Raw genomic sequence first — 23,656 nt, 5'->3', positions numbered from 1 at the left:
TAAAGTAACAATGATTCTGAATATAAGTTTGCACGAAATGTGCAACAGGCAAGGGAAAAGGGAGAAAACACTTCACAATGGTACCAATGCACATGGTTTAATATAAAAATTACTAAGTTTTCAAGGGAAATGCTTAGCAAAGAACTAAGCTTACACCTATGTTTTAGTATGTATATAGTGAAAAATATTTTGACCCAGTAATTTATAAAAAATAAACTTTAAGCCTAGAATCAGTGAGAAAATACCAAGTAGGCATTTTTTTCCTTTTTAGGCAGTGACTAAGTATGTCACGCCAATAAACCAGCCGTGAATGGATCCCGTTAATTACTGCTTTGGGGAAATGCTCAATGGCTAGTAGACAAAAATTAACTGAACCAAAATATTCAGACAAACTGAACATTTGCATATGCTTTTCACCGTGACCTTTATAAATGTTTTCTTTTAAAGGCAGGTGTCACTTTTACTGCCATTTTAGAAATAAAATTAATTTCTCTACGATTACATGGCTAGAACTGAAATGTGCATCAAATTCCAGAGTTTGTTCTATACTGCATTTGTGTTAAAGATGAGCTTTTCTACCAATATGTGATAAAGAAGAAAGCAGGAACCAGGCCTCTTCCTCTGTGCTTATACAGAACAGGAGAAAGGAACAGCAGGAATCAGTTATCTCAGCACTTCAAAAAAAGTTCTGGTACTGTCAGTAAATTAATCAAATACTTAGCAGTGTGGGCTCTACCATTTGCTCCTTACTCTTGGACAAATTACCTCATTTCTGTGCCTTTACTTTCTCAGCTTTAAATCTCCCCAGGAACTTCATATTTTAAAGATGTAAAGATTAAAAACAGTACGCTAATACAGATATACTGCATGCAAAGTGCTTTAAAAGCAGCTGAAATGAGTGCTTGATATTAGCTATTTACTGCCATGAAAAAGAAAATAAGATGGCAGACATTCTGACATTTCCCCCCTTCTGGTATGGGAAATAAGCAGCACCATTTATCAAGATTAATCTCCACATTTCACTTTAAGAGTATCAGAGTACTTTGCTGCAAGTATTTAAAGAGGTAGGCAAAAAAACGAAGAAAGGAACTCAATGTACACTGCACTAAACCTTCTAAACTACTTTTATATGGTACTATTTTTATGACCATTTTAATTACTCATCATTAAAATGCTCATAAACAAGAGATATCATAATCTAATGATTTGTCATAAATAAACAGGTACATACACAACAGAACAATTCCTGACAATTTGGAAAAATTAGCTTTTCTCTGAACACTCAAATCACTTGGGAGTAACCATACATTACTTGGACTATCGGGTATCCACATCACAAGAGAACTGAGACCAGTTATAGGGCCTCTGTGGCCCTACGCAACAAGAATGACCAAGGAAACAGAAGCAGGCAGATGAGTTATAAGGCAATTTCACACATTACAAATTTAGCAGTTGGCCCAAAATAAGGAGAAAAAGAAGCTTAAATGTATGGGACTGTCATAATGAATTTGGCTGCTTTCTTCTCATAATAACAAACATTACTAAACTTGGAAATCAATTATAATTATATAAATTAAGATGAAAAAAACTTACCTGAAAATAATATAAAAACTGTAATTGTACAATGAAGTCTTAGTATAATATCAAAGTAGGCCTATATCTCACAGAGAACTCTAAACAGATTGATTTTTTTCTTCCTTTTATAAAAGAATAATACTTGCTTACTTAAAAAATACTGCCCTGGCTGATGTGGCTCAGTGGACTGAGTGCCAGCCTGTAAACCTAAGAATCACCAGTTCGATTCCCAGTCAGGGCACATGCCTGGGTTGTGGGCCAGCTCTCTAGTAGCACATGAGAGGTATGAGTAGGGGCACATGAGAGGTAACCGTACATAGATGCTTCTCTCCCTCTCTTTCTCCTTCCATTCCCCTTTCTCTAAAAATAAATAAATAAAATCTTTTTAAAAAAGTATACATGAGGTTTGTTAGGAAAAAGACCAGGCATTGTTAGTATAATGACAACAGTTTGCATGACAGCAATGTAACCTGGCAGGCAAGGAGAGTGGGCTGGAATATACATGTGTGAACAATGATGACTTCACTGTACTTCTCAGTGGGGGCAGCAGATGCTGTTGAGTGAGAATGTGTACTGCGTGGCTATCACAATCAAATTGACTGAGCTACCAGAGCAACGAATCTGCATCAAATTTTGCATTAAGCTTGAACATTCTCCTGTGGAAACTACTCAGATGATTCAGAAGGTTGCTATGGGCAAGTGACGATTGACAGCTTCATCACAACAATGGCCCCGCTCATGCATCACGTCTTGTGCAGAGGTTTTTGGTGAAACATCAAGTGAACAAGGTGATTCAGCCCACCTACAACCCAGATTTGGTGCCCTGTGACTTCTGGCTTTTCCCAAAACTAAAATCACACTTGAAGGGGAAGAGATTTTTAGACCGTTGATGAGATTCAGGAAATTACGGCAGGGCAGCTGTTAGTGATTGGGAGAACTGAGTGAGGTCCCAAGGTGCCTACTTTGAAGGGGACTGAGACATCACTGTCCTATGTACAATATTTATAGCATCTTTTATCTCCTACAATAAATGCCTCTATTTTTCATATTACTTCGCTGGATACTTTCTGGATAGTCCTCATTGTATACAAAACATAATAACTTGTATTCACAATACCCAGGGAATGGGTATTCCACTATAAGAGAAGACAACCACTATAAATGTTTTGATTTTCCCCAAAATTAAAATTTGATCACACTGTGCTTGCTGAGCGACAAGATCTTTTCACTAAATTTATATTTAAACATCAAAGCAAGATTTTTAGATAAAGCTTAACCCTTTAAAAAGCATCCAGCAATTAAAGTGATACTACAATGTCTCCACACACTTACGTTTTCAAAGAAAGAGAAGTAAATCTAACATTTTCATAGTGAAATAAAAACCTGAACATGCACAAAACAAGAAACTCCTGCAGCCTTCACATTTGGAGTTATTTACTAAATTTTAAGTTAAAAAAAGAAAAAAAAATCAGCCCTGGCTGGTGTCTCAGTTAGTTGGAACATCACCCTGCACATCAAACGGTCTGGTCAGGTACCTATCTAGCCTGCAGGTTCCACCCCAGGTCGGGAGCACGCAGGAGGCAGCCCATCAATGTTTCTCTCTCCCCTGCCCCCCATTCCTCTCTCTCTCTATAAAATCAATTAAAAATAAATAAAACCATATGCTTGGGTGAGTATTAAAAAGTATCAAATGTCATAATTACCTTGAAGTATTTTAATTAACACAATAAATGTATTAAGAGAACAGTGCAAATAAAAAGGCAGGTAGTTATTCTCACATCTTTAAACCCCTAGAAATTTCAAGTATTACTTAGCCAAAATGTCTCATTTTTCACAGCATTTTCTTTTTGGTCCAGAGTAACTTATAGTGAGTTTCTTTTACTGCCTGCTTTATAAAGCCTATTAAAAGACAAGATGGATTAGGGAGGGTGAACTCTGGCCTAGGATATTATAAATAGAAAATCAGAACTAAGTGGTGATGTAACTTTTCCACATGTGTGGGAACAGTCTACATGACTCACTCAACAATCTCTGATGTGTGCCAAGAGCCACTGCCTCTTCTTATATTTTAATGCTCAAAACAGCACTTTACAAGAAATACACTTTTCAAAATAACTCAAGTAACAATGATGGAACTATAACTAGACCATCAGATTAAGTGTGTAAGTAAGAAGCAATAGGGCAGACCATTAAGGAAAAAGTCAGAATACATAAAGGATATTCATTTGGAAAAACACCTAAGTGAGACGGGCATTTAAAAAATTGCTCTGGAAGGAAGGAAACTGCAATACAGAATCTTTTAAGGGTAACTGTACAAGGCAGCCATAATGTTTGGGTATATTCTGACAAAGCTGCCTGCCCATGAGCATGTGTACACACATACCCACAATCTCACACACCTTTTAATGTTCTAGAAAGGAGAAACATGGATTTACAAGGAGAACAAAGGAGTTTTCTCACTTTACCATGATTGACGTTACTTCCAAATGTTCAATAATGTGCATGTACTAACCTTTGGTAATTGCAAAAATAACTAAGACTTAGTTAACTGGCTGCAGCTGGAGGAGAAAGTCTACTGAACAGGATGTTTTGAGGAAAATCACTAAAAACCGGGAAGCATTAGAAGGAAAGACTGCTGCTCTCAGTCCATACTTGGAAAGATGGCTGGGGACAGAAGATGGTGTCCAAGAAGGAGAGTGTGACCTACGTGTTTGTCTCCCTAGGTTTCAGTCTGAGTAGAATGGGTTCAACCTGTCTGGAGTTGAATTTCTGCACTAGCCCTGCCATCTTGTATTTGGGTCACAGTATTCTTGTGTTTCTCTGGTGTTCTCCCCAAGCTTTGAGTAACACTATTTGAGTATCTACCTTTTGTGCAAAGGAAAGTACCATTTTTCTTTGTGGTCCAATACCCATTCCCCTTCCATGGCCAATAGAAATGACAGTGGAGTAAGATCTTCTAAAGGGGCAAGTCCACAATCTGAACCACAACCTGAATCTGCTCACCAGACCACAGTAGGAGATGGTTAATTTTTATCAGTATCTTTTTTAACCACTCAGAGTTTTGTAAAATTAACATCCACCAGAAAGTCGAAACATAAAAATGTATAATAGCTAAAATAATGTTACTATAACATACGATAGGACTACTCCTCCCTCCATCTATGGTCTATGACCTTCAACACTCTGATCAAGTTACCCACCCAGAAAAGTAAACACATCCATTATATGTACTTATGTATTACACACATACAGTATTCAATCCATATATCAGAGTGGTAGGTCTAGAGTATTAACTAAGATATTTTAATCGTATCTAAAGAGAAAAAGTTTCATCTCTTTCAAGAAACTGAGAGTACCTGCCAAAATCATTCATACCACTTTAAAATGGTTCAACTACTTTGGCACCTATCACCTTATGATTTGGCAATTCCACTGAAATATCTACATACAAAAGTCTCACACAAAAATGTTAATAGCAGCATTATTCCTATTAGCTAAAAAACTGAAAAAAAAAAAAAACCCAACCAACTCAAATGTCCATCAACAGTAAAATGTATACAATGGAATACTCCGCAGCAAATAAACTACTGACACATTTCAAAAATACTACTTCTACACCAAAAAAGTCAGTTATGAAAAAGAACATCCTCTATGATTCTATTTATATAAAGTTCAAAAATAGATAAGATAATCTGAGGCTAGAACTCAGTACAGTGGTTGCTGTGTTGTGGGGGTGAGGGGTGAAGGTGACTGGCTAGGAAGAGGGGTGAGAAAACGCCTGAGGTAGAGGAAGTGGTCTACACACTTCCTCTGTGTTGGTTATACCAGTGTATGCAATGTCAAAACTCAGACAGTAGAGCTGAGATCCGTGCATTTTATTGTATACAATTATAACTCAATAAACTAAGAATTATAATCTTCCCAACCAAAATACTGCTGATTTTGAATTAAGCTTCACCAAACCTTACATTTGGGAAATGATGGAATAATTTTTACCAATCTTCTTGGCCGAGGAAATACACTCTCTCGTTTCAGATTATATGCATTTCACATTTAAGACTAGAACTACTATTTTTCTGTTAAAAATCCCACTTCCTAAAATAATCCCATTTCCTAAATCGTAATTGCTGTAATATTTTATATGCCTAGATCCAGTCATAGCTATTAACTCAGTCATAGCCCCTTCTACCATTCCCAGGATATCTCAAAGAACCTAGGGCTACTGTGTACTCTTAACAGAAGTCTTACATTAAAAGTAATTTTGAGGGGGAAAATTTTTGAGGGGAACTATGATCAAGGGACATTCTAGAAAGAAACACTGTTACTAATATAGCCAGTCTCAAAAATCAGTTTATGTTCCCATAATGTAAATTAGGTAGGAACTCAAACTGAATTATCCCTCAGATACAAACCACATCGTGGTTAATTTCCCAGACTGGCCCATAAAATACATCCTAAAAAAATTAACAAAAACCACCCTATATAAATCAACAGTGTAATTACCACTTGTAGAGAAAAATGCACTGTAAGTTCCATCCCTGTTCTCTTTTAAAGGTAGGTGTCACTTTTACTGCCACTTTAGAAATAAAATTAATTTCTCTACGATTACATGGCTAGAACTGAAACGTGCATCAAATTCCAGAGTCTGTTCTACACTGCATTTGTATTAAAGAGGAGCTTTTCTACCATCCCTGACTACCTGAACACACCTTGCTTTTCCTCGACTACAGGCACCAGTGCAGCAGCCACAGGTTCTTAGGTAGGGAGCTGTGGCTCTGAGGAAGGTGTATTCTAACCGTGGTGACAATAAACTTAGTCATATACTGATACTTTCAGGCCTCTCCTCAGAACGACTTTCCCTCCATTAACCCTTACTCATTCTTTTTTTTTTTTAAAGAAATTTTATTATTATTTTTAAAGATTTTACTTATTTATTTATCTTTAGAGGGGAAGGAGAGGGAGAGAAACATCAATGTATGGTTGCCTTTCATGTGTCCCTTGCTGGGAGTTGGCCTGCGGGGAACTGGCTTGCAACCCAGGCATGTGCCCTGACTGGGAATCGAACCGCGATCCTCTGGTTCACAGGCCCGCGCTCAATCCACTGAGCTACACCAGCCAGGGCTCTAACCCTTACTCATTCTTAATGATCTTTCAAGGTGAATTCTACAGTAATTTCCCCAGGAAGTCACCATCACATTCCTTTGTATTCTCACCACATTTGGAAAACCAGTAACAGAGCATTTAACATGCTGTGTTCTATTAATTTAACCTCTTCCCTTCCACATACTAGCTAAATAGTTGTCCCAGAGGTTGCTTACAGCATCTCATCTTCCTGTCATTCTCTCTGACCAGCAGTGCTTCCCAGAAACCGACAGCTTTTAAAGTCCTACAATTTGAATTTAAGTAGCTGTCACTTACTAGATACAGAATCTTGAGCTAATTATCTAAGCAATGCAAGCCTCAGCTTACCTTTCTGTAAAATGAAAAAAAAAAAAAACTATCTCAAAGAATGGTTGTGTTAACTGAGTAAAATTAGTAAGTTTCTCAAGCTTACAAGAAAGCAGCATTTAAATTAAAAATTAGGTAAGAAGGCTGTCTTAAGCCAAAGCAAGAATTTTGACAGTGAATACAAATATTCCTTAATTTAAAAATATAGCTTGCTCGAACTCAATTAAAGCTGTACTTGCCCCTGTAGGAAATACTGCTGATGCGAATGTAAAGCTAATACCCCAATAGTCTCTGCAATACAGCTGCAGCATTCAACACAGCAGACCCACGGCAGTCACTCACAGGTCACAGCTGCCTTACTACAAGAACCGCACCCCGGACTTAGAATCACCCTCTTTTTCTACAAAGTTAACAGAAAGAATCATTTGTATTTCCAACTTATATATCACTAAAATTTCATACTAAAATTATACTATATATTTTATACATATCTCAATTGATTCTAACAATTCTAAGATGTACCCATTCTTTCTTATCCCCCAGCTAGTGAGAGGGACTTATTTCACACTTAAATGAAATAAGAAAATTAAACTTGGCAAGCTTATGTAACTTGACTACAGTTATACAGCTTTTACTTAGTAGACCCCAGTCCAGACTCAAGGGCCACTGACTCTTGGTTATATACACACGATATCTGCCCTGCAGGAATCTGCAGTCTTGGTCTGCAGACATGGAAAGTGTGAAAGTAAATATTAAAATATCTAAAAATACAGAACATCTTGAGGAATGGTACATTGTCAAGTTAAGAGCATACATTTGTGTTTCTTAATAATGATGTATATGACCTAATCCAGAATTTCTGGAAGAGAAACCTGGAACCTTTTAAAACATATTTCCCAGTTGATTTTTTTTTTAAGGATTCAGTTCCAGCTGATTTTATTTTCTTCTCAAAAAAAGTTATTTACAGAAGGTCTGTATCAACAACACTCTGACAGGCAGTGAACTCGACATGATTAGTCACAGCTGATTGTTAATGTATATCCATACACTCATGTTTCAGGCTCGCTGGTATAAGCAACACCCAGAATGAGCTTGAGAGAGAGGTGAAATGGACTCATTTATTCTTTCAAGTCTACCTAAGCTATTTTCTAATATTTTCCTTAATTGTTCTTAAGAACAATGAAAGAACTCAGTTTTAAGTGGTACACAAAAATGGCTTTAACTAGAAATGACACCATTTCATTCTGAAATCCTAACTGTAAAAGTCATGGTAACCAGTTTCATGTTTTAACAGCTATTTCAGCAGGTTACTAATCTAATGCTTTGCTGACTATAAGCCAATATATAAACAAGGTACAAGGTAAAGTTTATATACAAATTGATGATCTAAACATGATTATACTGCCACCTAGTGCTCACTTTTTAATGTCACAATTACAGTTAGGATTTGGTGGGGGGGAACCCACAAATAAAAAGTGCTATTACAGGCAATAGTTTCATGATAGAAACGGTAAAACTTTGCTTTAAAAATCAGCCCTATTTTAGAGATCACTACCAATATTTTAAGGATTACTATATGGTGAGATAGCCAATCAAATCATAACATGTCATGTTTAAAATAAAATCCTGTAATTCAAATAAAAAAGGAAAGTCAAACAACAGTTACATGCTAAATAATGTTAAAAATAGGCACAAAAATTTTAAACAACCTCAAGTTACAAGGACAGACTAAATGCTACACAATCATTTAAATATTGGGAAAGAAAGGAAACAAAAGAAATTAAATGTGTAGTATTTTCCAAACACAGCAGCAGGATCTCCCAGCCACACGCTCTCCTGCTGCATGGCCTGGCCACTCTCACAGCCAGGTGGAGCCTGCTTCTCCAGCCCTTCCAATCTAGGTGGGCCCTATGACTGCTTTGACTAATAAAATAGAGAAGTGATTATGTTCTACCCATAGTCCTTAACTACCCAAGTCCAACTTCCACTCCCTCAAAACACTTGTTTTTGGGATATTACTCTTAGAAACCAACCACCATGCATGAAATATGACTACACTGAGACAACCACAGGGAATCCTAGGGGATGACAGACCGACGCTGGGGTGCAGAGGAGCACAGGGGCACTGGAAAGGCAGGTGAAGAAGCTTCATGGAAGTGGATCCTCCAGGTTCAGTGTGTGTGCCATGTGGAAACAACAGCCCAGAAGAGTCCCTCCCAAATTAACAACCCATGAAATCATGAGCAATACAAAACGGTTGTTATAAGACACAAAGTTTTAAGGTAGTTTGTCATGTAATTGAAACAGAAATCATTTCCTGAAAGTATGATGTTGCTTTTAAGAAAATCCCAGAAACAAGTGGTGCTGGTTTTGCGAATGAATGGTGGACTTCCCAGAGCCTGTCAGTGCAGGTTTGAAGGACAGTGAGACAAGTGCTACTAAAGACTGGAGAAAAAGTAGTCTACAGCATGTGAGATAAATATAATTTTTATATTCTAAATAATTTCATTAAAAAGATGACAGGAATGCACTCATGTACTTTCTGACTTATTTATTTGAGGAGTAATATATGGCTTTGAAAATGACAGCTGAGTATTATCTAGCCTTGAGTTTGAAATTAAGAGGAGTTAGTGACAGTTGTCATAAACTTTAAGCACAAATTAAACATTAATTACAGGGCTGTCCAAAAACAATTCTAAAAAGAGTTTCAGTTTCTCACCTTGATGGGTGATTATTCAATAAATACGGTATAATCTACAAAGTTTCAGACAGTGTAAAAATTTTATGGCAAATACAATCAATCCATTATGCCAAGATCATTTATTAGAAAACAGATTATGTTACATATACGAATTTAAATTCCTACGAACATCAGTGTCTCAAATAAGGAAAAAGCCACCAAGTTCATGCTTTAAGTGGACTGCAGAGTACCTGCTCAGCTTAACTTCTTCCCTGTCTCCACTAAGAAAGGCTTGGATTGAGCTTGCAACAAAGAGCATATGCCTTTAAACCATCAAGATAATGAAAATCCATTAAATATATAATATAATCTAAATTTATTATTAATATATGATAATGACATTTTTATATATGTGTGTATATATATCTCTTTAACACTGACATTCAGGGAGTACCATGTTCAATAAGGCTGTTTTTTAACATAATTTGCTTGATGATACCATCAGCAAAAAAAAACTTCATCAGCAGACATGCCCTTGTCTGGTCATGGAATAGATTCTTCACCTGCAGGACATCAGTTACACATTCAACCGCAAATATCTGTGAATGAGGCTACTGTGTATTTAACAGAATTTGTTACATTCTGTTTATGTCAGAAAAAACATTACAAAGAGAAACTGCTATAGTTTAATCAGATTATATTTCTAAGCTTTATAATTTAGCCTAGTAGCTTTATTTAGAATAAAATACAGTAGTTCTGTGCTGGCTGGTGTGACTCAGTGAATTGAGTGTCAGCCTGCAAACCAAAGAATGGCCAGTTCGATTCCCAGTCAGAGCACATACCTGGGTTGTGGGCTGGGTTCGAGGTGGGGAGGGCATATTAGAGGCAACCACACATTAATGTTTCTCTCCCTTTCTTTCTCCCTCCCTTTCCTTCTCTCTAAAAATAAATAAAATCTTTAAAAAATAAAATAAGATATAGTAGTTCTGATGCTGGTGTTCAGGACTAATAATAAAGTAAAACTAAAAGAAAACTAACTTTAGTTTAATATAGCAAGAAAATGCAAGTAAAAATTAAGGACTCCAAGCACAAAAAACATATAATCATGGTAAATTCTATCTTCATTTTGCAGTTGGTTAATCTTACCCAACTGTTTTGCTGGTCACAGTGGAAGTGAAGCTGATGAAGGGCTGGAAATATAATGAAATATTATTAAACTACTTTTTAAGTGGCTATAGAAATTAGGAGAGCCAAGAAGATGAGATTATATTCAATCTCTTGTGTCTGTCACACTCTTACTCATTATCAGTTTGATCTTAATACTCTGGAAGAATCAGGATGCTCTCATTTAACTTAGGCGTTAGCAAACATTTTCTGTAAAGGACCGTATAGTAAATACTGTAGACTTTGACTCAAGAGATCAAACCGAGGGTATTAAGTAGATATTTTTATAAAAAGAGAAAAAATCCTCTAATTTTTATTGATGAAATTAAAAGTATAATACAATAATAAATATAATGTTGTAATACATACCTACTACTGAGCAGAATGGGACTTCTCTTCCTGGGAGGTAACATTTCACTTAACTGGAATCCATAGTTAGAGTTCCCTACCATCAACATTGATTATAAATGTTCATCTGTCAGTGCTTTGTTAACAAGATTTTATGTACTTCATTTTTATTTTTTAAAATATTTTATTTATTTATTTTTAGAGGGGAAGGGAAGGAGAGAAGGAGAGAAACATCAATGTGTGGTTGCCTCTCGTGAGTCCCCTGCTGGGAACTGGCCTGCAACCAACCCAGGCATGTGTCCTGACTGGGAATTGAACCGCAATCGTGTGGTTCGCAGGCCCATGCTCAATCCACTGAGCTACACCAGCCAGGGCTATTTTTTAAAAATATTTTATTTATGTATTTCATTTTTTAAAACACCCTTTCACACAGACAAATACTGCCAGTTACTGATAGTAATCCACAAGCATATGATTTTAATTGAGTATATTCAGTGCTTGATAGGTATTTATAAAATTTTATTATATTCATCTGATATTTGCCTTTTGTCACTACACTGTAGATTAATCACTTCCAATTAAAGGTTTGGTGGAAGCTACTTAATTGTACAATTAAACAGATTTTAAAAGATGAAGATTTCCTTTGCATTTGCATCTAGGTCTGAAAAACACTGATAAAAATATAGTTTGAGTCTGGAAACATATCCGCTGCAGATCTGTTTGGAAATTAAGATCTTAGTTTTTAACTTCTGACATCAATGAAAGTATATAAAATACTACACAAAGCAATCTGACATTACTTGTGATTCAAATGTTAGTTGCTGTCAAACTGACTTCATCATCATGCTTAACATATAGGCACTATTTTGCCTTGCAATTGTATATTGAATTCATTAAGAATATTAGCAAGTTTGAAGCAATAGCTAATTACCAAAGCCATTCAGTTTTTAATGGTAGTTGAAGGCAGTAGATTCAGAAAAATTTCAACATTTCAACCGTGACCTGAGCTTCAAAAAAAAAAAAAGAATCACTTAAAAAAAAACACAAAGAATTGCAGGAAAATTTTGCCACCGCTAAGCAAACACATTACTATGTGGTAGGGCAAATTAGGATATTCAGTTTCTATTTCTGAAAAAAATTCACGGAAATGATGATAGTCAGGTCCATGAGACTGAATGAAATCCACTACTGACACTATTGGATCAGTAACAACACATGATAGATTCAAACCTTTTCTACAATGTATCTGCTGAATGAGTAACCATAGGGGTTTCTTCAATCTTACATTTGTGCACTTTGTAAATCTTTCCAACTAAGCCGTCTGCTCCCCATGTATTTTCACCACCATCAGTTATAATACATCATAGCAGATTCCACTTCAGCTTGTACTGAACCAGTACTTCAGAACTCCTTTCAAAAAACCTTCTCCTGTAGTTGTTCCATGCAGTCACTCCAAACTGTAAACTCTGCACTGACTCCCTGAATAAACAGCTCAACAGTAACATCTGTCTAGTCATAAAGAGTCTAGGAAAAATACTTGAAATGATTTGCCTGGTACTTTGAGTATTGATGTTACTCCCAATGTCAAGTCTTGAAGAAACTGTTCTTGCTTAAAGACTGACTTAAGTTTATTTTCTTTGCACATATGTCTTCAGCTACTGAAATCACACACAAATTAATTAACTCATAACTGATAAATGGCTTTCCCTGCTTGACCTACAAACGAGCCACTCAGAAACTTATTTTAGGGGTAGCTTTATTTTACTTTTTTATTTTCATGAAGAAATTCTGCTGTGATGAAACACTGTATTTTACATTTCTAAAATTTTCTGACCATTGTTTTCCTCATTTGGGAGTACTATGACAGTGCTTTGTCTGGTAATCTCAATGTTTATTGTATTCTTTTAGCACAGCTAAAGTATCAAAGCATAATAAATATAATGCTTCACCATCTAATTCAATAACAAAGTAACTCATAATACTCTATCCTTAAAAGCATGGCATTCAAAGTTGTTTTTTGTTTCACACGGTAAAATGCACTGGTAACAAATACAAATAAAATGTTGCAGTATGGAGAAATGCTTGGCTGGAGTTTTCACTACCAACTGGGATTTGCAGCAGTATAAAGTGATGAGAGCAACATACATGGTTTCTGTTTCAAATACTAAATTCTGCTGTTGCATCATGAAAGCAGCAACAGACAATATATAGGCAAATGATTGTGACTGTGTTCCAATAATTATTAATGGAGACTAAAACATAAACTGATGTTTTCACGTGCTCAAAATATTATTCTTGATTTTTTCCAACCATTTAAAAATGTAAAAGCCATTCTAAGCACACAGGCCATATAAAAACAGGTGGTGGATCATAGTTGGCCAATCTCAGATTGAATTCATTTTATCATGAAAGAAAGTAGGATTGAAATTTGGCTCTCATGTAGACCGATGAACTACACTACCAGATTATTTAAACTTCAGTTTCCTCATCTTTAAAATGAAGACAATGTTAGTACTCATCTCACCGATTTCCCTGAGGATAAACTGAGCAAATATGCAAATCATTTAGTACAGTGCCTACTGTACAGTAAGTGCACAAGCTATAAATATTCTTATTGAGTGTAATACAATTGCAAATGGATTCCAATTCTTATTAGCAACTCTGCATAATTTAAAATTCCCAATGGAGACCTGAGGCAAGCAGCCTACATGGATGCATCTTACAGATGTTCTCCAAGTAAACACATCCATGGTATATCAGCATTTTGGTTCTGAAGTATTTCAAACTGCTCAGCATTACTCCTTTTCTCTAGCATGGCTGCAACCCCCGCCATAAGAATAACTTTTAAATAGATCATCTCTATTCTAAAGTTTTATTGTATGTCTAGATTAGTGAGCAAAAAAATAAGTCAAAGTGTAATTTTAAGAAGTCATATTTTTGACAACAACTATACACTAGAACAACATAAATAAATCGTTCCATATGAGCAAACGAAATCACAACAAATTTTTTTTTTACTAAAAGGCCTTGGATATGATTCAACAGATATTTTATACTCTGAAATAAATCATATTTAAAATCCACAAAAGTTAGGTTACATCTATTATTTCCTATGTATGTGTATAATCCTGCCACCCTCAAAGTCCCATCAAATACTCGGAAGGCGGGGCAGAGGCTGGGTGGAATGGGCAAAGTCAGGGCCCGGGGGACATCTGCAATAGCACCAAAAATAAAAAAGCCAAAAAACCCCCTCAGGAGACCGAGGGCCTTTTTGTGTGTGTGTGTGTGTGTGGATTAGCTGTCTCAGTTTGATGTTCCCTCCTAACCAACATTATAAAACATAAGCACGTGAATTGACAATAAAACATAGTATCACTGAATTATTTTACTTTTTTCCCCTAATTTTTTGTTTCACAATACATATGAATTACCTATAGGGAAGAACAGTCAAAATGTATTCACTAAAAGATAGTTTGGAAAATACACAAAAGCAAACTGTCCAAAATAGGGATTTTAGTTAAAACTACCATAACTGCTTACCTACAACCAGGCCACATTCAGGACAGATCATATCACCAGCTCTGTAGTCCTCCACCAAAATCGCATCTGGATGGTTTGGACATGTGACTCTTGGAAGAGCATCCAAACTAAATGGAAAAAAGGGGTATTTTTTAATATTCTCCCACTCAACATGTAACAACGTAGTCTTTGAAATAGGAAAATTTTGAACACTTTTCCAATATTATATATTTATAATACATTTAAGCTAAACTTTCAAAATAAACAGCCCAGCTAAATTATTTTAATTTCTAGCTAGTTATTAAGGGGTAGATTCCATTGAAATTATTTTTTTAAGAACAATTACTGGGTTGCGGACATGAAAAGAATAAAAACTTAGAAAACAAGGTTTTATCCTCTTAACAGGTTATTGAGTTTTTCAAAAAAATGTTTATTAGCATAGAAGTTGCTAGCCACGGTAATAACCTGTGACATTTACCAATAATCACCCAGCATGCGCCCCTTGCCGCTAGATTTAGAACCACACTAAATCCAACTGGGATGGAAGAGGGTGGCTCTGCTTAAGACCTGATGATTTCATTTGGTGCAGACTGAGTTTGTTAGCAGTCAAGAAATGGTTTCTAGAGCTGCCTTTTAATCTATTTGTGGTATTAATAATTTGCTCAATTATCTTACTTTGAAATAAAGTAGTTTGGGGAAGACACATCAGCCTTCAATGACCTAACAGAATCAGTTTCAAAAACAACAAAGATATTTGGCATAGATTTAGTCCTTATTTAGGGGATATCACCTCACAATCATGAATGTTTGGTATCACTGAAAATTAGCTGTTTTTAGAAGTTCACTTGAGACAGGAAAACATGAAGCCATAAAATAATGAACTATAATAAAGATATACAAAGAAAAAGATCCAATCGTAATCCAGAAATTTTATATCTGGACTTTATAGCAACTCTAACAAAAAGCTTTCAACAAAAAGACCGTTTATAAACTTTAACAACAAGCAAGAACTCAAAGAATATCAATTCCATTAGCTCTCTCCTATGAACTTACTAGAGACTGAGTTTTACACCCCCAATATGGCAGGAGGGACATCAATGTAAAGATTTGTGGTCAACCTGCTTTAGACACAGAACTTATATAAAGGCTCTATGTCCTAAGGAACCAGGTGAAATACAACTGTAAAAGAATGGGGGCCTATGTAAAAACTATTAGGTACTCATATCAGTGGTAGCATAGGTATTGTTATTCTGAGAATGTTTTCTGTATAATGTGGAGTAAAACAAATGTTTAATTATGGAAAAAATTCACTTGCAGTAATGCAGTAAAAAAAAGATTATGTTATGGCCACCACAAGTATACATCTAAAAGACAATATCCATGTAAACAGGTATTTGGTTTTGGATAAAGTTTCTTATGCAAATAAAATTGAGAATGGTAACTCTCAAAATAAAAGGCAATTCCCACTGGAAAACTGAAAAAATTTTGTCTCAAAATTTATATATTCAAGGTAACAAGAACATATGTTGATCTTTTCATTGAAAAATGGGAGTGTGGGGCTGGCTTTAATTCATGCTTATTTCATAAATTCCTATAGAAAAAATATTTTAAGAAATTATGACAAATATTAAGAAAGCAAAAATGCTGAAAAGCTATGTTGAAAAGAAGGAAAATGTTAGCAGAGTAATAGTAATTACAAATGCATAATAATATGGGCAGCCAGGTGGCACATGACATACAAAGAAATGGGTTGATGTATTTTGCACTCTTAAAAAGGAGATAGACTATCATGTAGTGTATCTATATAAATGATAAGCATCACAAAGATAGGCTAAATGAAAAAATGCGGATTTTATATAAAACTGGAGAAAGTATGAACTACAGTTATATGCAGTAAAATATGGGTGAATGGATGAGTATCAAAGTGCCATTTACCACCCTATTGTGTTAGAAATTGGGATGTGGTAATGACTAACTGGTTTTGATTTCTTAACCTGGGTGGTAGGTCTGTTTATATGTTCACTTTGTAACTGAGCTCTGCACTTAAAATGTGTGTGCCAACTCCATAAAAAAGGTAAAAAGCAAGGCACCGAGTTTACATTACACTATTTACATTAGACTACCTTTTTTTTTTTTGGCGGGGGTGGTGATTAGACCTATGTGCATATGTTTGCTAAAGCACAGACTTACTGGGCAAAAACACCAGGAAATTGGATACAATGACTGCTTTGGGGGAGAATTAGATGGCTGGAAGCTAAGGGAGAAGGCAGACTGCTTTTCACTTTTCTTTTTGCTTTCCCACTATATGTATGCGTTATCTATCCAAAATAAAGTGAAATCATGCTAGTCACCTTTTAAACAAATTACCCACAAGAGTAATACAGAAGAGAAACCACGAGGTGGGGTTGTAGGGAAAAGTAAGGGACAAAAACAATAGGGAAGAAATGTGGAAATAATCATCCCTAAATTTAAAACAACTGATACAACCTAAGAAGCCAGATAATCCCAACCTCATTTTATAGCTAAAATTTACTGGGTGCCTCCTGTGGGTCTAGTGCCATACACACAGTGTTAATCTTTGAAACAACCCTGCAAGAAAGGCATCATTATCTCCACTTTAAAGATTATTCTCAGAGAATGATTTGCCTGAAATCACAGAATTAAGTGATGGAGCTTAAATTTGAACTCACAACATTTGTGCTCTTCTCTGTGAAAAACCAGGCACTTTCACAGCCTAGAAACTGTACATCTTCCTCAAGGAAAAAAATAGCTAAAGGTAGAAATACTTTACTTTTGTTCTCACTGGTAGAAAAATTCAAGAGCTGAACAACCACAATAGCACATAGAACTGCACCTGTCTAGAAAAAAATCTATTTCAAATATTTTTTAACAAACGAAGACAATAAAGGCACACTAAGTAAAGTGTACTTAGTGGGTAAAGAATTTATGAAGTGAATTTACTAGACTTACACTGTAACATTTCTTACAAATACAACTTCCTGTTCTTTCTTTTTTTTTAAGATTTTATTTATTTTATTTTTAGACAGAGGGGGAGGGAGGAAGAAGGGGAGGGAAACACGTGTGGTTGCCTCTCACACACCCCCCCACCGGAGACCCGGCCTGCAACCCAGGCATGTGCCCTGGCTGGGAATCAAACCAGCGACCCCCTGGTTCACAGGCCAGTGCTCAATCCACTGAGCTACACCAGGCAGGGCCAACTTCCTGTTCTTTACATGTAACAGCTGTGCCAAATATGCGCACCTTTCAGATCTACTGCCGTGAGAGACCCCAAGTTGTATTTAGGTGCCTTTGGGACGCTGATGTTTTCCATTTACCGACAAGGAAACCTCCCCTGACAGAGCCATGCCCAGACAGAATGCACACTCAATCACGGAGTTAGAATCGGTAAACAAGCGTGTCAGTGACTTTAAGAGTTGTTTTCAAACAGACCATTGGCTAAAGCTGCCTCGAGGCCCCCTTTTTTAATAAATTCAGTAACACAAAATAGCAAATCTTGGAAGTTACCAGAAAGGGCCTGGACTTCTCCAGCTCACTATTTGTGATAATGGTATTCGTTGGGAACTCAAACGGACAGATTATAACAAGTTCGAAAATGTATGCCAGTTGCCTTCCAAGAAGCTATAGACCTAGTGTGACACTTTTACTACATTCTGAGTTAACTAACTTGTGGTAACAAAAAAGACATATGAGTCTCTACACTGTTCTAACACTCATTTTGGAAAAGCCAATATCGGCATGACTCAGTTTACACTCATCCAAAAATACTAATACCTATTTCATAGTGGTCGTGAGAACTATAATGAGGATCTGCAAGCATTTTTCAGGTCACAGAACTAAAGGCTGTCTCTCTAAGGACACTACGTGCATTTCCCACAGAAGTGAGTATAAATTTTTAAAATATATATTTTTAAAATATATTACAGTGACTGCTCCACATATGTAAATAATTTTCTACAGGCAACATTTTCTTCAGGAAAATGCAGGCGACGGCCTTTGTAAAGAAACCTCTTGGAAGGGAACATCGAATTCTCGAAAATGACTTAACTTCCACTCGGAGAGCCTTTGGGATAGTACGCCGTTTCCCTCGGGCTCACCAATACTGATGTCTCCAACTTTCTAGCTGTCAGCTTGACCGCGACCTGGAACTAACCCTTTCCCGCTCTTAGGAAAAGAGGACTCAGCGGTCCCTCGGGCTGATCGAACCCGAGGCAGAAAAACAAGCGTAGCAAAAAGTAACAAGAAAAAAAGACGATCGGAATATCCGCAAAGGACGAGAAACTAAGGGCTAGGGACGCAGGGACGCCGCCCCCAGAGTGGTGCCTGGGTGAGACGGCGATCTAAGACCCCGGGGAGCTAACGCCGACAGTTCGGTAGCCCCTGCGACACCCGACAACCCTGCCTGCGGTTTGGCAATGTCTTTGTCCGCCTCGGCCGGACACACTAACCGGCTCTCCCCGTATCTCCAGCGCGCTCTGCCCGTAGCCGCAGCCCCGGCGGCCGCCTGGCACGCCCCGCCCGTCCCTCAGCTAGCAGGGATCCGCCACACATACTAACCGGCTGGTAGACGCCATCTTCACTGCCACCGAGGTTCCAGCAGAAATGAAGAGGAACGACGACAACGACAACAACAACAACAACAACAACAGACAAACACGTACAGAGAACAGGAAGCGATTGTGGCGGCGAGACGCGCCGAGCCGGGTTTTTATAGGCCCACGCAGTCGTAATAGGATGCGGCTACGGATCAGGAGAGAGGCCAAGAAGCGTATGGCGCGTCCTTTGCGTTTTCTTACTTTTCTAATCCGTTTCTGTAATTTGCTATATTGCTGGATGAATCATCTGAACTACCCAGGAAAACTTTCCAAGGAACCCTACAAACGGGCTGTTCCAGAGATACCGTAACTGGACTGAGTTAAAATACAAAGGCAACCTTAGTTTGGTTTTGGATGCAAAGCCCACACCCCCAAGGGCTAACTACCCCTCTCTTCACCCGGAAGTCAGTTACTCCGGTAGAACTGCAGTTTTTATTTGCCTAGAGGGTAATTCCGCTAAGGAATTTGCAATGAAAAGAGAAATTCACTTAGGTCAGGTAGGACAGGCGTCGATTCTGGCTCTGTTATCAGCTAGCAAGCTGTGTCTCCTTAGGTACATCCCTTCTACCTTCGGTGCAAAGTGTAATAGTATTTGCCTTGCTTACTCTTTTAGAATTGGCAGGAAATTAAACAAAACGATGGGTAAGCCCTGTGCACCTCCTGAAGCAGAAAGATGTTTGGGCCCTAACCTGATTTCTTCCCCCATGGCCTTTCGCAAATGTGGCTGGTAGTTGAAGTTTAGAGGTCTTAGCAAAACATTTAGATACCACAGATTTATTAGCTGAGCTAACGTCAAAATAATAATAGTAAAAAGAACACTACCACCACTTTGCTGAAGACAAACCACCCTTGAGAGAGGGTTGCTCCTGGTTTTTATGAGGATGGAAACTTAGAATATAGTGGCTACTTTGTTCATGTGGGCATGGGACTTAAATGCCATTGTTTTCCTGAAAGGTGGGAAAGACGCACTCCTGGGAAAGAAAAAGGAGTGTAAGACACAGGAATTAAGAGCTGAAATCAGGATGGTGATGAGAAGGGTTTTTTTTTTTTTCAACCTCCCAATCTGTAGTTTAAAAACTTTACTATTATGGATGGGGGCAGCTGGTATTCTCCCCGTAATACTTGGAAAAGCTTCAGAAATGCCAATTCATTTCACCTGTGCCGAGTGCAACCCAGAACCAGGACCAGGGTTAGGGGTGCTCCAACCCAATAAAGAAGGAAGCTGCTGTGGTAGAGCCCTTTGGTGTGGGAAAAAGAGGGAGAGGAGGAGTGCAACTGGGCGCCTCTCGAGCATCTGGAATAAGGACCTACCAACTAGTGGATTCCTGGTAGGCATTCGATGTTTGTGGAAGGAAGAAACCATTACAGAAATTGAAACCCCAGAGGAAGGAAGCTGGGTAACCGGTTAATTTACTCCTGCCCCACCTGGAGAGTCACCTATCTGTCATAACCTAATTAGGATTTCTTTTATTATTGAAATAAAGCCAACTTAGGTAGACCATTGTTCTTCCTTTGTTAGTGCAGCATGGGCAGTTTATAAAGCATTTTCATCAACATTTTTCACATTTAATCTTTGTATCTAACCCTGAGATTAAAACACACACAAACACAACTGGAGTTTTATCACCTAGGAATCGATGACCCAGACTAGCGTGTACCAGAACTACTAGTTTGTTAGTATCATCACTTTTATTTGACTTATGTGACTTAATTAAAACATTTAATTAAATCAGTTATTTCAGTTCACTCATCTATTGTAACTTAAAATTTTATTTCATTATTTTATTTTTAATTTATATTTACTTTTTTTCAATTACCATTTACTGGGGTGGGGGGTGGGGGGGCTCTGCCCACAAAGCTGGCCATCTGCCTTGGATGAGAAGAAGTCTATCAAGATGTGATCTGCGTGAGCAGGAAAGGTGGCCGATCTCTCAAAGGAGAAGGGCCAGGAGCCTGTTCCTCAATGGGCTTTTGTTGGGTTTATTTGCATAGGAATACAGAGCATATACCTGAAGCTCACCAATCATTGTAAGGCAGTAATGATCAAACAATAGATAACATTCAAAGAACTATGAGAGGTTACTTTGAGTCAGGGTCACATAGCTAAAGGGACATAAAACTTGAAGGAAACAAACTCATTTCATGCTTGGACTTTATCATTTAAACTGAGGGTATTAGCAAAGCAGGTTTCATATGATTTTATGCATTCTTTCTTAGGCTTGATTGCCCTAGGGAACCTGCCCTTTCCAGCACAGGGCTGCACCCACCTCCAGCATTATTTCAGGCTTAAGGCACCATTCAGGCTTAAGTCAGGCAGGGGAAATAAGGCAGCCAAGAGATTCGGAGACTTCTTGCAGACAGAATGAGGACTCAGGCTATGTCAAAGCTGAGGGATGAGGGTCCATCACCCCCTTTATCTATAGCCCCCAAGTCCTTCCCTGAGGGCCCCTTCACAACCATGCCTGTTTTAGATCATCCCTTTTTTGAAGAATTTTACGGGTCATTGGCTAACTGGCCAGTCATCTGCCCAGGGCCAAGCAGGATGGGGTGAAAGGGTGCAGAGGTGGTGCCCCTACAAGGAAGATAAACTTTGTCTCTTAAGTGGCTTATGGTCCCAAGGTCTTTTTACTCAGCCTTAGCCATGGGGAGATTACAGCTTCTGAAACCAGGCAGGGTGGTTCCCAACAATTTACATTCAGTATTATTCTGCGTTAGTTGCAGATATAAAAATTTATTAAAAAGTTAGCCCTGGCTGGTGTAGCTCAGCGGATTGAGCGTCGGTTTTTGAACCAAAAGACAGCCACTTTGATTCCCTGTCAGGACACATGCCTGGGTTGCAGGCCAGGTCCCCATTTGGGGATGAATAAGAGGCAATCAATTGATGTTTCTCTCCCTCTCTCTCCCTCCCTTCTCCACTCTCTGAAAATAAATGGATGAAATCTTTAAAAAAATAAAAGACAAAAGTTTATATAATTACTGTGAAATCACAATTTGATGTGCTAAAGTTATTCTAAACTATAAAATAGTTTTTATAGTTTAAAAATGATTTTTTAAGTTTGTTGCCTACTTTTAAAAAAAATTATTGAAGTATAATTATATACCATAGAATTCATCTGTTTGGAAGTCAATAATTTTTAGTAATTTTACCAAGTTGTGCAATCATACCCACGATCCAGTTTTATCATATTTCCATCATCCCAATGAGGTCACTCAGACAACAACACAGTGAACACCCCTTCCATCTTTAGTCTCAGGAACCACTTACCAGTCAGTCTCTACAGATACGCCTTTTCTGGGCTTTCCGTAGAAATAGAATCATATGATAAATATGCTGTGTTTTGTGTCTGGCTTCTTTCCCTTGGCATAATATTCTAGAGATTCGTTAGGTTTATCTTGTGGCCTCACTCTTAGAAACTTTGAATAGTGTCTTATAAAATTGTCTTTATGGTGATGTTGGAAAGGATGAAAATTTCCGAACCTAAGGAAGGTTTGACAAATACTTGTTTGGAAATTATATGGCATATTCTGCTAAAGTAGGAAAAACAAGGGATTCAGTGAAATGTATGACAGGGTCTGACTTGGACTCTTGGAAATGGGATGAAATGTCTAGAATATTAGACAAGATTTATACACCTAGTGGTTAAGAAGCCATATGTATTATTTTTAGAAATATGAGGGTTTTAACCGTTTTTTAAATCATGTATGAAGTTCAAATATACTAAACATTAATAGAGAATAATATAGTAAATCCTTATGTACCTATCATTCTTAAACAATATCAAGATTTTTCTACATTTGTTTCATGGGTCCTTTATGTCTCTATTTTTCTCCTTTTGCTAAAGTATTTTAAAAGCAAATCCCATATATCACCTTGACCCTTACATACTTTAATGTACATTTCTAAAAAATAATGACTTTCAACCTTTTAAACATAGCATTATAATGCAGACTACCTTACCAATGGTGTCTTTACACACCAAGTTCTTCGTCGGTGACTATCCTGGGTCTGCTTCTCGGTGTTTGGTGTCAGCAGGCAGCAGGGGAAGACTCTGCTGAAGGTGGTGAGGAGCCAGAGAGGGAAAAGGGAGGGCTCCGCATGGAGCTGGGAGAGCTGGTCGGGTTCTTGGACGGAGACCTAAGGTCCGCAGTAGACCTGATGGCGCATTAGGCCATTTGTCAGGCACCTCACATTCAGTATCTTATCAAATTATTGATTATCTTGTCAGGCAAGTGTTATCATTCTCCTTTTCCAGGCCTAGTGAGGTTGAATAGGTAAGTTGCCCGGGTTCACACAAGTTAGAGGTAGAGG

General features: G+C 37.5%; 1 protein-coding gene across 1 annotated transcript in view; it reads right to left on the bottom strand.

Moving 5' to 3' along the window:
* GTF2B (general transcription factor IIB) overlaps positions 1 to 19,447 on the bottom strand; it is a 28,221-nt gene extending 8,774 nt beyond the window's left edge. The window contains exons 1-2 of the mRNA XM_037060913.1: positions 19,310 to 19,447; positions 14,756 to 14,862 (exon numbers count right to left, since the gene is read on the bottom strand). Coding sequence (XP_036916808.1) covers positions 14,756 to 14,862; positions 19,310 to 19,326 — 124 coding nt within the window. The 5' untranslated portion in view covers positions 19,327 to 19,447. The remainder of the gene's footprint in view (positions 1 to 14,755; positions 14,863 to 19,309) is intronic.
* Between the last annotated feature and the right edge of the window lie 4,209 nt (positions 19,448 to 23,656).

This window comes from Sturnira hondurensis, unplaced genomic scaffold (genome assembly GCF_014824575.4).
Source record: "Sturnira hondurensis isolate 20B ecotype Veracruz unplaced genomic scaffold, ASM1482457v3 Scaffold0013063, whole genome shotgun sequence".
NCBI lineage: Eukaryota > Metazoa > Chordata > Mammalia > Chiroptera > Phyllostomidae > Sturnira > Sturnira hondurensis.
The sequence above is the reverse complement of the archived record's forward strand: the minus strand, read 5'-3'. Positions and strand labels throughout refer to the sequence as shown.